This window comes from Stylophora pistillata, chromosome 10 (genome assembly GCF_964205215.1).
Source record: "Stylophora pistillata chromosome 10, jaStyPist1.2, whole genome shotgun sequence".
Classification (NCBI taxonomy): Eukaryota; Metazoa; Cnidaria; class Anthozoa; order Scleractinia; family Pocilloporidae; genus Stylophora; species Stylophora pistillata.
The window spans coordinates 5575446-5592051 of NC_142528.1; the positions used below are offsets into that span (position 1 = coordinate 5575446).

General features: G+C 40.2%; 1 protein-coding gene across 1 annotated transcript; it reads left to right on the plus strand.

Moving 5' to 3' along the window:
- The first annotated feature begins 551 nt into the window (after positions 1-551).
- Positions 552-12760, plus strand: LOC148721536 (allene oxide synthase-lipoxygenase protein-like). The gene is made up of 12 exons (XM_088736592.1): positions 552-752; positions 3981-4326; positions 4632-4773; positions 5518-5658; positions 7598-7716; positions 7911-8109; positions 8316-8422; positions 8987-9241; positions 9644-9750; positions 10201-10303; positions 11285-11503; positions 12112-12760. The coding sequence occupies exons 1-12, from the start codon at positions 697-699 to the stop codon at positions 12343-12345; spliced, it is 2028 nt and encodes a 675-aa protein (XP_088592718.1). The 5' UTR covers positions 552-696; the 3' UTR covers positions 12346-12760.
- Positions 12761-16606: the final 3846 nt, after the last annotated feature.

Below are 16606 nucleotides of genomic sequence, written 5' to 3' on the forward strand. Positions count from 1 at the left end.
AGTTTGAAAATCTTGAGTTTAATATACCATATGAACAGTCCATTTCAGGCGGCGTGAATTTTTTAATAACTATTATTTTTATTTCTTAAATTTCTATTTCTAGTGTATTTATTTTTTTATTATTATTCTTTTAATTGTTTCATCATATTTTTTATTTTTTTTATTTTTTTTTAGACTCCGCACTCCACGTTTTCGGAACAGCCAACAATGATAGGTATCTCTCACGCGAAGTTTTTTGTGAGAGAAAATTGGGGTGTATTCACTGATCTGGAAAGTTTTAGTTTGCAAAACAGAACACAAACAAACAAAAAAAAAGCATTGGACCCAAACCGAAGAAAAAAATTGACAAAACAGGCATTTGACATGCACGCATTGAAGCTCACGAAATTAAATATCACCTCCACGTAGTTTACCTTGCTACCCAATGTTTAATAACGAGCTAACGGCACTAAGGCCAGACGTACATTCCCTAAATCTAACTCCAAGAGACCAAGAAAAACGAAAAACAAAACGTGACCTTCATGGGTTTAAGTGGGTCGGATATAAAGCCTATGCCTTCGTTATTATTTTAATTAGTTGGCGCCTTTCACTTTCAGTTATACATGAACAATGCCAATACTCCGTAGAAATTGTACTTGACTGTTCACAGAGCATCAAACAGTCTGCGACAGTTAACCTTCTCTGGGCTGGGTTGAAATGAAGCTTTTCGTTGCGTTCGTCTCCTTGTTCGGAGGCCTATCAACAGTTTCGCGGTAAGCTTTAACTTTCGTTTACTTATCAAGAAAAAACTAGACAGCATCGCTTCGATACATATGAATGCTTGAGCAAATTTAAATTCAGTGCGTCGCTTTCCCTAACACACAAAGTAATTGTAAGGTGTGGAGCAGCCGAGCATAATGATGCAATGGAATGAGTGCTTTAGTATGTTATGACAAAGGACAGTCTAATCTGTCTACCTTCGATATCTATATATATAGAAATCGTTAGTAGAACTCAGGCCAACAAAGGTGCACCGCGCCAGGAGGATCAATAAAGATTCGCAGTCCAAACCTCACAGCAAACACGAATGTAGAAAGTTTAAAAAAATGCGAGGATGGACAACTTCTGACGTAAAAAATATAAAATATTTTGATAAGAACGTTTCGGCCTTCTGGGCCTCATCAGTGCAGTGCTAATGCTAGGATGGAGGAGAACCAATATGGTCACCCCAAACGATCCAACCTTTGTGGTATCGTCTAAGCCATGCCAGAGTGCTCAAACTAGAGTACACTAGCGAGCATGCGCAATTGCAGAGCAATGACTCATCCTAGTTAGAGTGCTCAATTTGGACATGAAAGCAAAGCTTTGTATGCCAAAGAGCTATAACTATATATATATATGATAGAGAACGGAGTGGTCAACTGAAGACTTGACTTGGCATTTATTACTATTTAGTTTCGTACTACATAGCTTGTGTAACACTCGTAGGATAAAATTGCCAAATGCGAACCTACAACGTTACACTGATTTGAAATAACGTGATAGCTACCATACGTGACGCGCGCACAATAAAGGTAAATATATATATATATATTATTAATTTATCTTCGCATAAGTCAAGTTCTGTATCATAGCTGGATCGATATTGATCTTGGCTGAGCCACGAAAAACAACGTGCATGTATCTGCATCACATATAAGTATCGCTTAATTGGGTTGATAAAGAGAGCCGGGATCAGTTTGTTCTGTAAAAGAAATTATCGATGCTTTACAGCTGTCACTCCATCAAGAAAACCTTAGAAGAAATGAACTTAAAGCTCCAGCGGCCAACAGGATTCATATTCGCCTTTAATAGTTTACGTATGGATCGTACATTTGTTTTGCCATTAAAGCTAAGCTTTCTGAAACAAAGGTCTTCATTTTTGGATGAGTTCCCTACACACTTTTGAACTATGGAAAATAACTGACGCTACTCTTATCTGTTGTGCAATTTTACGCACAATAGCTTTCAGCTCAAAAGACGCTTTCATTCCACATCAATAAACTTGATTTATGTATCATATGCATGTATTCCGCGCCAAAAAAACCGCACGAAAACTATTTAGGCCAAAGTGGCTCAAAATGGTTTAAAATCAAGTCTTTTATGGTTTGCTATTACTATTTCAAAACTGATCATCGAACCAAAACTGTAGCCAGATTATGGCATCAATATCATGCCGACATACGAGAATTCTGAGCATGATACTAAAACAGAAGAACCAAAAATTATACTGGAATAACATCCTTTTGATCTGCAACCTCTTTTGTCTGTTTTCTTCACGCTCGATAATGGTCTATTCATTTGTTTCATTTATCTTTATGTTAATTGCTAGACTGGTTGGGGATCATTATATAGTGATGCTATTTCAGCACAATAGTGACGCATAAATAGTTAGCATAGTATTGTGAAACATGGAGCTTAAACAGATCAACAACACCCTTCTGTTAGTCTGCGCTCGTATTCAAGTTTAGAGATAGTGAGAAAAAAAGTGAGAAAGCGTTCCTTTGATGAAGGAAGGGGAGAGAGGCTTGGAATTCTGCCGTCAAGCTCACAAACAAGAGTGCACTTCAACCATGATTTTTTTTCTTTGTAGATTACTTCATTTTTATTCAAACTACTGAAGCAATATTTAGAAAAGCAGACAACCTTGTAGATACAATTTACGATACATTATCCGCAGCAATGCTACTAACTACGTCAGCATACTTACAGAACTACTTATATATTACAATGCATTAGTTATATTACTACTGATTATGTTGATTTACCAACAATACAACTGGTTAAGTTGCCTTATTTATGATATTACTAATTACGTTACGTTATTTGAAATATAAATTATTTGTCGGATACTTTAAATTACTGACTGACGCTATTTAATCTACTTCTTACATTATTACATTAGAGAGCGTTAAAAAAACAGCAACAACAACAAAACACATTTACACCAGTAACGTTACAAAGAATTTTTATTCAAAAAGAGCTATGGCAAGCTAGGTCAAAAATACATCTTGGAAACAGGGTTATTCCTGACTACAACGTAGGTCAAAAAAAAAAAAATCACCGTTGACATCTATAGTAGTTTCAAGCAGGTGCTTTTCTTTCTTTGTAGCCTGCAGTGCAGGCGTCGTATTATGGCGAGTTAACGTTATAAGCTCGTAATCATTTATCCGAATGCCATGTTTAATTTGGAGTCAGAGTGGACGGTAGGGGTAGGGGGCTGCGGAATGACGAATATTCACTCCCCCACCCCAGCTCCTCTCCTTATTTTTGACCATCAGTCACTCCCTTGGTACAAAAATCAAAGATGGCGGCCATTTTATGCTGAGAAAATACAGAGCACTCACTCGCCCTACCTACGACTGCTCTGCAGGTTATTTTCTTGGTGAATCAAAGTTTTTTTCTTTAGAAAAAAAATAGTCACCCTATTAGCTTTGATCATAAGTGTAAATTACCTCAAGTGAAAAAGAACCAAAACAGTCTACAAGGTTAACGGACTGATCATCATTAATCACGTGGACGGGCGAGAGGAAGGGGAAGGGGGAAGGGAAAGGAGAAGGGGAAGGGGGAGAGGGAGGGAAGGGGGAGAGGAAGGGGATGGGGAGGGGAAGGGGAAGGGGAGGGGAAGGGGGAGAGGAAAGAAAAGGGGGGAGGGGAAAGGGAAGGGAGGAGGGGAAGAGAGGAGGGGAAGGGGAAGGGGGAGGGGAAGGGGGATTCGAAGGACGTCGGTGACGTAACAAGGCTTTATAGAATTCTGATGTTCCCCCTCACTGGCTGTCAATTTTCCACAGTATTCCCTTTAAACTCTGTAAGCGACGATCGATCCCCCACATCCGTTCCCCCTTAAGACATCTAACCTCTCCCGCCAAAAAAAATCCAAACCTCCCCCTTTGCTTAGGCGAGAAATAATGAATGGTCCCTGCCATCCATTCTGAATGATTTTTTCTTTGTTATTGTTCAAGGTATGCCTCAGCCGCCGATTGTGAGGTGTCTCTGCCTCAACACGCCTCTCCTGAGTGTAAATCCATTAGAAATGCTGCTCTCGACAAACTCAAAGAAACGTATACCATGAAACCAAGTCCATACGGCTTTGTGCTGTTGAACATGACCATTTCTGAGCTGGGAGCTGTCGCACTAAAGGACCCATTTATTAGCTACTACACCAGAGCATACGTGGGAATGACACAGACAAGCAACGGGATTTTGGAGAGGTACAATAACGCAACCGCGGGACAAGAAATAACTGGATTGTCGGACTATCTCAAGATGTCAGAATTTTTTCAGACAGTTCTGGAGCCAGTACTTGGGGTAAATATCATTCTCTTTCCTATTGACGCATGAACCGACGTAAAGCTTTTTTTTTAGACCTGCAGGAGACCTCCACGAATGGACATCACAGCCACTGGCAAAGCTCTCCTTACTCAAATTTTTTTTAGCAGTTCTTTACGACAAAGAAACTTTCCACACTCACAAAACAGAACAAACTCTGAAGAAAAAGGTTCAAGCTATTCGTTCCCATACGCTTGGATTTTCCCTTTACATAGCTTAGCTCTGCGCTGGTCTCATTTGGTCCAACTAAGCAAACTAATTGAACTTATATTTTCTGCCTCCAGGAATATGTGAGGCCAGCTTCAAGGCACGAGGCATTTATAGACAACAAAACCCAATGGATCAGTGATAGATTTTTCACTCAGCAGCGTCTAGCAGGGAATAACCCGTTGATAATCAGACGGGTAATCATCAAAGGGCAGCAAGGTAAAACTTATTGTTAACTGAGGGTCAAGTCTGTACTCGAGCCAAGTGCCAAAGAGTCACGGTTGCCTAATGAATAGTGCACTGAACTCTGGGTCGAGAGGTCTGGGAACGAGAACCGCCCAGGTCAATGCGTATTGTCCTTGATTAAAACACTTTACTCTCAAAGTGCCTCTCCCCAGGGTCCAGTCATTCGAAGGCCGATTAAATTGTAATCCCGGTTTCTACATTTCTCTGTTCACAAGCCGTTCAGGGACAATTTTCCCAATTCTTTTAAGAGCATTCAAACATAAAACTGTGGACGTATGGAATTAAACTGAGTTTTCTTTTAAAGCTCTCAGATCTGAAATCAAATTTCACACTAACCCTGAGTTATCTTAACCCAGCTTTGAACAAGCCGGCTCAGGAGTATAAAAGGATACCGGCGAATTCTCAGTGGAGCCTGATGAAATGCTAACTAGTGAAATATGAACTTCAGACTAGTGACATGACAAACCTATGCCCAGGGCAGCTGACAGTGGGATCATTGTGGTGCATTATGGGTCAGTAGACTAGCTAACTGACTGAGAATCATACAAACTCACATGAGCATGGAGTGACTGACGGACGGATGGACAGACACCGAACTGCCTACTGATAGTCTCAGGCTGTGTAACTGCCAGACCGAGGTAGTGTGGGTATGTATATAAAACCTGATGGTCTGTCCTACGTTAGTGATGAAGACGATTTTTTATTTGTACCATTTAGGATGTGCCGCAAAGACAACTCGAGGGAAATGCTGTCGTTTCCCTTTTACATATCGTGGTAGAGTTTACCGTCAGTGTACGACTGTAGATAGCCATTGGCCATGGTGTTTTACAAGGAAGAGAAAATGGGGATACTGTGCAGGTACAATGAAACTTAATCTGATGATTCGTGTTCTTAAAGTTGACTTCACTGTGTTGTTTTCCGTTAACTCGTTCATTTATTTTTTTTTTCTTTTGATTGATTTTTCACTTTCATCTGTTGATGAAAATTTTAAAATAATCCTACACTTAACATACTTTAATTAAAAATGCATGCTCACGTTTTTGCATCAGCAACACTTAGCATTACACGTTGTGGTATTTCTACGAGTTCTTATAGAAAAGGACTGAACATGGCTAAATAGTCAAGTTGTATACTTACACGAGATCAGAGCTGTGCGTGGGTTTCAATGTGTGAGTCTTAGAGTATGCTCTAAGACTCACACCTTTAAACCCACGCACAGCCCTGATCTCGTATCCAAATCTTAATCTTATCGTGTAACCGTAACTGCTTGGCCGTGAAAGGTCTGGGTATGAGACTTCTTCAGCCCTTTAGGGGACCTAACTTACCGTCAAAGAACCACGCTCAACCAGAGTGCTTTGCGCACCATTGTTATTGTTATTATCCGGGAACTCGATACTTTTTCTCACACACCAAATGGAAACGGCAAAGAATTTAGAAGAGGTATAGTGACGACGTTTTCTGTCTGTGGAAAAGAACCAAAGACAAAAAAGAAAGAATTTGTAGGACGGGCAAACAGCTACATTCTGTCAAGAGATTATATTCTCTTGATTCTGCACATTGTAGCACGATGCAATCACTGATCACGGCTGAAATATCAGACTCAGAAGTTATATTCTAGGACTGAACAGTGAATGAAAGCGAGAAGTTTAACAGGGAATCGACCCTTCACGTCCAAACGCATTACAAAGAGACGAAGACCTTCGAATACTTGAATTTTTATTCGTGTCATTCATCAGGCTCAAAGAAAGAATTCGTAAAAGGAGAAGCGCTACACCATCTATGAATAAATTCGTCGGGCTCCACGTTCGATAAAAACCCACAGTTTTTCAAAATATAATAACTTTAGAAGAAATGTATCTCTGAATTTGTCTAACCGGGAGTGGAAGGTCACTCAAAAACTTACATGGGATTAGGCTTGAGATCGATTGTAAATGTTTCCACGTCCGGCCATCCCCCAAGAGGCTGAGAGGAGCTTTATATTTGCTTTTCCTCCGAAATGCTGTGTAGCAAGGCTTCTGCAAACTTCTTGATCGTTTTCTTGCTAAATTCCAAAGCTTTCTTTCGCTCACTCCATGTTCTTGATCTAGTCAGCCATATAATACGGTGGCTTTCCATCGTGCAGGATGACCTTTTTTCGATGGCCTCGTTGTCGCGAACGCGAAAAGAAATAACGAAAATACGTAGTAAACAGATGATAGATACGTATGATGCTCGATCCTCGCAGTAGAGAACGCTATTTATGCAATAGCGAAAATCAGACTATATGAACTTCATATATTCACAGTATCTGATTTATCATCACGGGTTTATTACGAATCAACTTAACGGCCTGCTCCCAGTTGGCTTGTTAGCTCAATTGGTAGAACGCTGTACTAATATCGCAGAGGTCAGTGGTTCGAATCCCGTACAGGCCTGAATTTTTTTTTCAGGTCTGATTCTCGCTATTGCATAAATAGCGTTCTCTACTGCGAGGATCGTGCATCATACGTATCTATAACCGCAGTTCAAAATATATGAACTTCATATATTCACCGTATCAGACGATAGATACTTGAAGAAACCAGATGAGGGTATGAAAAGCCGGTTCTCTATCACGATTGCAAATATTTAGTCGAATAATATTACGCACACGGTAAGCTTTCCTTTTCTGTAATACAAAAACTACTGAGAAAGGCCACTACTCATGCAATGCATCCGGGTTGGGCGTGGCCCTCTAAGCCCGCGGGTGCCATTTCGCTATAATTTTCGGTGTTCAGTCAAGCTTACGTTGACATGATCACATATCCTATTTTCTCAGAACCAGAACCAGAAATACCAGGACTGGATTTTAGTCAATTGAAAGAAACAATGAACCCTGACTTTGACTGGGATGGTGCCGTCAGAGCGGCTTTGGGAACTAGTGATTCTTTGGAAGATGTATGTTCGCTTGATTTGTTAAATTAACAGAAGTCTGTGTCGTGAGTGAGTATGAAAATCTCTTCGCCAATAGTCCCTCTCAGTCTTTAAAATTCGTGTTTTCATCTTCATTTGTCTAAGTCTTTGATTACGACAAGTAGGACCAGGAAAGTTTTAACTCATACGGCATAATCCCTTTTTTTGTTGTATTTTAGGCCATAAAGCAGGGTCGTATTTACGCTCTTCGTTATGAGTTGTGTGACGATTTGGGTCGAGCTCCTGACCTCACAGAAAGAGATCAAAGGAGGACGATGTGGAACTTTCTTTCCCCCATTGCACTTTTTGCGTCGAAGACAGTTAGAGGCAAAAAGAATGAACTTGTACCTGTTGCCATACAAATGGACCACACACCAGGTTAGCCACAGTAGACGTTTGGGGAAATGATGAGACAAACTTCATTCCATAAGACCCATATCTGCATTAGAAAAGATATTACCAATGGGTGGAGGAATTCCTGATACCTAACAACTCGATCATGGTGCCTCTATAACTCGTAATCCAGCTCGAGGTAAAAGCCTTGGTAGACTTACCTAACGTTATCAATATATCCTCTTTGATAGATTCAGCGGTGTATACTCCAGCCGATGAAGACAACTGGTTACTTGCCAAGCTTAATGTTCAGATCACAGACATCGGATATGCTCAAATCACGGAACATCTTGCCAAGGTAAAATCAGCCTAACGGTTCATTTAGCCGGAATCAGGGAGGCCTGATTCATATTTCATGTAACAACTGAAGGAAAAATATCAACACCCAATTTTTGATCAAATTTATTTACATTTTAGCTGACAGATTTAGGGTTCTTCTGAGTAGAACCATCCTTTTTTTCCTTTTCCTTTCTGCTTTTAATTTTTCCATGGGGGCATAAACAAATCCCAATAGCCCTCTTTTGGCTATCGGATGCGATATACCTACTGCACTCGCCTATATATTCACGGCCCCTGTTAACGAAATGGCTGGTTAACAAAAACACAGCAAAGAGGTGATACAACACAAAAACTTAATTTCATGAAACAATTCAATACTTATTTCAAAAAACAAACAAATTTAAAAGAAAAACAGAATCAGGGAAAACGATTAAGGTCCAAGGTGTAGGATTAAGATTGGTGTTGGGAAAATAATCTACCATCAGTTTCAAATTAGCCTTTGCTGAAATATGAAGTGTTAGATCGATGATAGTTGAGTTGATATCCATGGATAAGTGAAGTATGTCTTCTTACAATCCTATAGATCCATTTCTTTGTGGAGCCCTTTTGCGTCTCTTTAAAACGTACCCTGCCGCCCAAGCACCCGTTGAACCAAATGCTGAAGTATCATTGCCGAGAAGTAACTATCCCAAATACCTTTGGAACACCTGTTCTTCTAGGCGATGCAGGCTTCGCAGCTTTGCTGTTTGCATATGGAAAACAAGGAGCTTTGAAGCTTATTCGAGATGTACATCCGTTGACATCATGGGAAATAACTGACTTCAGGGAAGAAATCAAGGTATCTCTTTATCCCTTACGATACCTAGCTATATAACCTCAATTAGCAAGAATTTAAAGGAATAAACGGGGTAAGTTTCTAGAGAAACTATGTTGTTGCGCCGGTGGGGGAGTATAACAAGGTAATTTTGGTGTGCCCAACCCCCAACCTGGAGGGCCAGTGACCACTTTCTGTCTGGTCTCTACCCTTCTACCTGTCCAGCTTGGGTGGCCCTACCAGAAGACGAATCTCCCGCATATATAGCACTAGGAGTTACCGAGACACACAAGCTCCCACGACCGACGCCAAGGTAGTGATCCTCCGGGGAGATCTATCATAAGCGCATCTGTATAATTTAGTTCTAATTTTTAGGAGTAAGATTTAAGTATTTCAATCAAGGTAGGGCTGTTTTATTTTAACCAGAAACGTGGTGTGTTCGACAAGAATCTTCTACCATACTATCCGTTCCGAGATGATGGCTTGGTGATCTTAGCGGTAATTGAAGATCTAGTGAGGAGTTACATTAACTTGTAAGTGAAGCTGTAAGTAGGTGTTCTAAATCCATATTAGAAAGACCATTGAAGGCATTTCCTCGTGAATAGTATAACAGATAGATAAAAACAAAAATGGGCAACTTTTTTGGATGCTGAATGTTAATGATGACGGCATACGATGATTCCAAATAAAAGCAGGGGTTTTGGTTTCATTTTTTTTCTTTTATGCCGATCGAAGCTATGTTTAATTTGGAAGACACTTGGGAACAAAAGTTAATACGATACAAAAGCAAGAAGGTATAAAAATTCCTCAGGACGGAGAAAATCAACAAGGAAATGAAATGACGAATTTGTAAAATGATTGGTTCAAATTTTATACGTTGCACATGTTATAACGCAGCGCTTTTAACCTGTCAATCCAGACTTATGGTAATCAAAGTAGGGAGCAAAAGATCACATTCAAATTTCGTGATGTTATTCGTTTAGATATTACAGAAATGATGAAAGCGTGAAGGAAGATGTGGAACTGCAAGCGTACCTGAATGAGGTGTCACTGGATGGAACTGGACCGAATGGAGGAATTGGACAGGTATATTAATAAAAGCGGGGTATTGAAACCTCTAGATGTTCCAAACGGATCCTTATCTATTCCCCATCTGGTGAATCATTGATGTCTTAATTGGAAACTTATTCAACATCACCCATACACTCACAAGGTTCCTTATAGATTGTTTGATTAAGATCAGCACTGGAAAAGCAGTTCAAAGCGAAACCTAGGGGTAACAAAAATCGTTAAAGTCATATCTTTGTTGGAGCTGAACGACCTAACTTTGCCAACAGATCGAAACTGACCAATTGCGACTGACTTACGCTTTTTGAGTATTTCACACTGCAAATTGCACATCGAAAAATTGGCCAATCAGTTTTTGCTAACAAGAATTATAAACTTCCTGGACTTACACAAAGCTTCTTATGTGATGCTGGTGACGATTCCCGCCCAGGTGTTAAACTGTTAGCCACAACTACCGAAAAACTTTTAATCATCCGCATCATTCCCCATCATTAACATCAAGATCTGAACAAAACATTTCTACATTAACAGTACACCCAAAAGGTTTCCTATAGTTTGCTTCAGATCACTAAGTGAAAAAAAGTGTTTGTCTGTTTGTCAGTTCGTCTTTTTTGTTAATGTTTTCAACAAATGAACCCATCAAAACGACTCAACTTTACTGATGGATCGAAAGTGACAGATTTATCCTACCAGGATCTTGTAGTCAATCCGGCCCTCCGTGGCAAAACTGACTTATATCTTGTCACAAACCTTATATTGATACTCGAAAAACAAAAACTCCTAATTCTATTAGTTACTGAGGATTTCCATCTGTTGTCCAAACGTCCGTCACAACTACCGATGACGGTCTTCTTCAGGCTAATCTCACTTACACGATCATACCACACGATCGTATTTCTTGTATGTAAAATTATGTACCTGAAATATACGCCCTATGGAAATGCTTTCATGTTTTAAGTTACCGCTAAGGCTAAAGACGTTTCGTTCTCTTCCTTGCAGATCAAAGGTTTGCCACCAAGTGTTGATTCCAAAAGAGAGCTCTGCGAGATCCTTAGTCGTTTCATTGCGCACGTGACTATCTATCACGCGTCGGTTAATTACGTCACTACGGATTACCCAGAATATATCCCCAACCAACCAACTAAACTGTACAACGACTCCAGAGTGGAAGATGGACAATTCTCGTTTCTGAGACTGCCAAACAGAGTTGCAAGTGCAGTGAGTAAAAGTTTTGTTGATTCTAGTTCCTCTGTTTAGTTTGTGGTTTGGAGCAAGATTTGCATGATTAGTTTGCCATTCTTCGTGGAAATGAGCTTTCATCGAGGGTTTCACTAGGAAGCTCTGATTTTGACATACGTCTTTATAAACGGTATAATGGATTTTACTCTGAATCATTTCAGTATTTCACCTCTTCGTATGTCCATCAAAATAACGATTTCTTAGTAAATAATGTTTCTTGCCTTTGCGTTTGGTGCAATCACCGATAAATCCGATGAAAACTGGCACTAACAAGGTGCCTGAAAAGGAAAACAATGTCGCAGAATAAGTGAAATGGTTTCCCCATCGTCATCAACAATTTTAAAGGAGCAGTTGGGTAAAATATAGCTTTAATAAACATCCTTAATTCATCCCTACTAAAAATATTTTTACCTCGATGAATTTATCTTTCACGAGTAACTCGGTCACTTGTCGAGGAAGGAGTTGTGGTTTTTTCCATTGACACTACTAAAAACATTTCCTAGCTAAGAAAAGTTTGGTGGATAACTTGCTTGTGTAAACACGACTACAGCTTTGTACGCTTGATCTTAAATGATTTCTTTTTGCAGATCCAGTCTGCTGCATTTAATAATCTGGGAAGTTTGCGGTTTGACTCTTTGTTTGACTACGGCAACGAGCTTGACGACACTAAGGCTGTGAACCTGGTCAATAAATACTATTGTCATCTGATGGACCATATTCAGTCGTATTTGCAAAACAAGAACCGTTGGCGGGAGAAGAATGGCCTCCTCACATATCCGTATTTTATCCCAAAATGGCTGCCTAATGGCATTCAGACTTAATCGACTATACTTGTGGGATAGTATTACGTCCGTTAGATTTGTGTGCGTGCTAGTGTTATTAGCGTCGGGTATACAATACCTATATGTAGCTTTACTCAAGTGTCTCTGACTTGGAATTATACCTTGCTCAATGGCATTCAAACCTTGTCAAACAAACTTGGCAAAAAACAAATAACTGCTTTTTTTAGTTTAGTGTGATTTTGACGGCATGGTTACAATTGCGGCTTGAAGTAAAGTGGGAGGGTAAAAAATGTAGAATGAGGTATGGGGTTACATTGGAGTTGTGTCTATAAGGTTGAGGATATAAAAAAGGTGCAGATACTACACTGGTTGCAAGTAATTGCTGTTTATGATACCAGGACACTACTGTAATGTATTGGAAAGCAAATTAAACATTCCTCAGCTTGTTCACAAAGACTCCTTACTTGTATGATGTTGAAAATGCGTTTTGTATGAGAAAGCGCTGTACCAAAGAAATTTAAAAGAAAAAGGAAACTTGAAAATTTCTCTTTGAGTTTTCGCTCTCATTTAATTCGAACGACTGCTAGAGCATTTGCGACAAGTGCGTGACTGTTGCCCGCAATCGAGTGAATAGTGCGTGTCCTAGTTGGAATTATAAACCTGAATTTAGAACCATCATAATGCCAAGTTTCGCGTGCTCTGTAAAGCGTGAACGGTGACGACAAACGATCGATCGTCTGTGAACGTCTATCAGTGCTACTGTTTACCTCCGTCTTCTCACCACTTTCACTTGGGCAGTATATTTTAAAAGCAAACTTGACTGGTCAAGCCGATTCAACCGTATTCGGGTCACCAAAATATAGTCAGAAATTAATAGGTACACCCCAAGCATGTGGAGACTTTTGTTGGTTTTATTGCCAAAACATGACTGGCATCGAAAGGATAGCATCTACATCTCTCTCCAAATACAAAAGCTTAAGTTTTAGCACTTAATTTCCGTTATATGGATTTCTTTCATTCTTTCGCAAAATTTTATGACCTGCTTACAACCACACCATCATGGACCACGATGAAATGTCAAAGTTGGAAATCAACAACATTTGGCTTACAATAAAAACTATTGAAGCGTTTTTTCAACCGAGAAAGAAACACTCAATTTTTACAAATTCATTAGCGATTTCACATCAAGCGCTCGCATGTGAACTTAATTTAAGTCGGTAAATGGTTTGAACCCGGGGGTAACATGTGAAGGTGTAGTCTGATCGTCCGGGTGAGTGTAGTCCTGAGAAGGACTGTTGTCGGTGGCAGTGACTGACGTTTCGACAACCTGTGCGGAAGTCATCATCAGAGTCAAGTGAATGATTGTTGTCAGTAGAATGTTTTTATTCCAGTTCGTGTGAAATGATCGGTTGGTTTTGCCGTGATGTTATTGGCTGTAAGACTCAAGTGACGTAAGTCGGTCGTGATTGGTCTGTTTCGGTCTGTCGGTAAAGTTAGGTTGTTCTTTTTCGGTCGTTTGTGATGTTTATGTCGTGAATGAGTCGTTTGTATGGGGCGGGTAGTTGTTGACATCTGTTTAGGGGAGTCTGTTCTAAGTTAGTAAACCAGCTTTCCAGAGTCAGTCGTTGAAAATAGTCAGTGCTGTAGGTTAGGCATTGCGCAGAGTCCCAGTCAATGTTGTGGTTGGTAAGTCGATGGTGTTCAGCAATGTGATTGCTGACATCACCTTTCCTCGTCGCCCGTCTGTGTTCAGTCAGTCTTGTTGTGAGGTTTCTGCCAGTCTCACCGATGTAGGAGGCTTGGCAGTTGGAACAATTGATCTTATAAATCGTTCCCTGTCTGTTCCTCGGTTCGTCTTTGTCTTTAACGTTGGTTAGTAACTGACGTAGTGTGGTGATGGGTCTGTGGGCGACGCGGATATTGAAGGGTAGTAAGATGCGCGAGATGTTTTCAGACATGCTTTTTATGTACGGTATGGTTGCTGTAGTCGTAAGGGTTGCGGTGTCGTTTGTTTCGGTAGTGGTAGTGGGTCGGTGAGTGTTTCGTCGGATGAAGTCGTTGTTGTAGTTGTTCTTCGTAAAAACACGGTGAAGGTATTTGTTCTCGTCGGATAAGCTGTCTGTCGAGTCACATACTAGTTGTGCGCGTCGTGTTAGAGTTCTGATAGTTGTGGCTTTGTGTGATGTAGGGTTGTAGGATGACTAAGTAGATAATGAAAACTGGTCACCATGAGGGCTTTAACCCTTTTCCAGCTGGCAAAAGACCCTGTAATTTGGCCATACAAAACTTAAGCTCACTTTGTTTGTCGTTATATGAAGTATCCCTTACAATATTTGCGGTTTTGAGACACCGTGGGTTCAGACTTTGGGGTCACGTGACCTAGATTACCCGCTCGTATTTGGATGTGTTCAAATCGATTCGTTCTCTTGCGTTGATAAGAGGTTATCGAACCATTTTCCCTCTACAGAAGCCCTCGGGACAGCATCATTAAGCTGGAATGTGGGTAGAGGCAAACCTCTGAAAGAAAACAGAGGTGAGAGGTGGTTTCATGTAGACTGGACCACCAAAATGCTTTAATTCATGCAAGCTTGGCGAGTTCACAAGTGAAGTCGTGTCTCTGGCCCATCTGTGGATGGCTACTAGGACCTACCAAGGCTTTTTGGGCCAGTTTTGAGTGGCAAAAGTCTCGATCGATGTGATAATTTGCTGGTAGGACTGGGTGGCCCGACACGATTCTAATAATTTGTCAGAATGGAAATGTGAGGTGTTGCCTTCTCGAGTAGTGGTGGAATTTCCCAGAACTCTTTTCGGTCATAAATGAGGCAAAGGTTGTGTTTGGGACACTAGCTTTCGTCAAAAGGAAGAACAAGGGCTAACGGATAAAGTGAGAAGGCATTTTCCAGCCAAACAGCAAGATGTGGCCCTGAGGTGTGTTTTGAATGCAAACTTTTGATTTCTTGAGCAAGTTTTTATCTTAAAAGATCGACACTTTTAGTGTTGCTCATGGAGCAGAATGCTGGATTTTTGGGATTTGTTGTTATATGAACGGTTCACTGCAATGGAAATCGGGAATCATTGTGACTGTTCTAGGCTGCAATAGGTGTCACATCAGACAGCCTTGCAATGTACACACTTACATAATGTTGTCTCTTAATTTCAACAAGAAACAAATAACAACAGTAGTGGGTGTTATGACTCCCATGTATGCATGGCTTGCGAGAAAGGGTTAAAAACTGACGTTTCGCTCTGCCTTAAAGCCTTTACGGTGGCCAGTTTACATTATCTACTCATTTGATGAAACCAAATTACACACTTTCTATCGGTTTGGTAAACCACGCCGAATGTTGCCAGAAGAACACGAGAAAACTTTGAAAACCAAGAGGCGCAGCCTCTTCTGAAAAAAATACATTCAATTAGAGAGACCTTTCAGATAGAAACTTAACTATTTCTATCAGAAAGCGTATGGAAGAGAAAACACCGAATAGAGCGAACAAAAGAAACATCATTCCTTTTATCCTCGTCATGAGATCGAACCATCCTCTCGACAAGCAAATGGTGTTTTGGTGCTCGCATACTCGAGTAATTGTTCAGATCATGTCGAGATACTTTCAGTTCTTATTTCCTCCTAAAGAAATAACAATGCAGTTAAATAATTAATTTTGTGTACATTCTTGGGCATATATATGTTTTGGGCTCATTCTAGCGCTGTCTAATGATCGATATAATTAATGGGTACGTACATGTAGAAGTACCATTATAAATAACTTTTAAAATTAACTTCTTTTCTGGCTCAACTCAAGTAGTTGTTGGCCCGAAATTGGATTTTGTGTCTCGCATTTCTACGTGGAATCAGATAAATCAAAATTGCGAAACCTCCATGGTCGACAACAATGACTACATAGATTGGACTAAAAGAACTGTGAATACGTTTTTGATCAGTCCACTTTTCGATTTGCAGTGTGATAAAATCCAAAGATTGTCCTATTTCTTCCGTTCTAATTGAAAGATTGCGATACTGTGTTCGACGAACAAGCGATTGAAAATTGCATTTGTTAAAAATTCCATGAATTTAAAAATCCCTTGTCGCTGTCTGTAATGCGACTCGTGAGAGTTGCTGAGCTGGTCGGGTTCTCGATAATGTTTACCTTAAAAAAGACGCGATAAACCTACTGAAATAGAAAGAAAGCGAATTCTTTGCGAAATTGAACCTTCCTTTTGTATAATGGCAATTCTTACCTCGGTGGCTCACGGCCAAACCACTCGATAACAACGCGTTCACGACAAAAGTTAGATCCGGTCG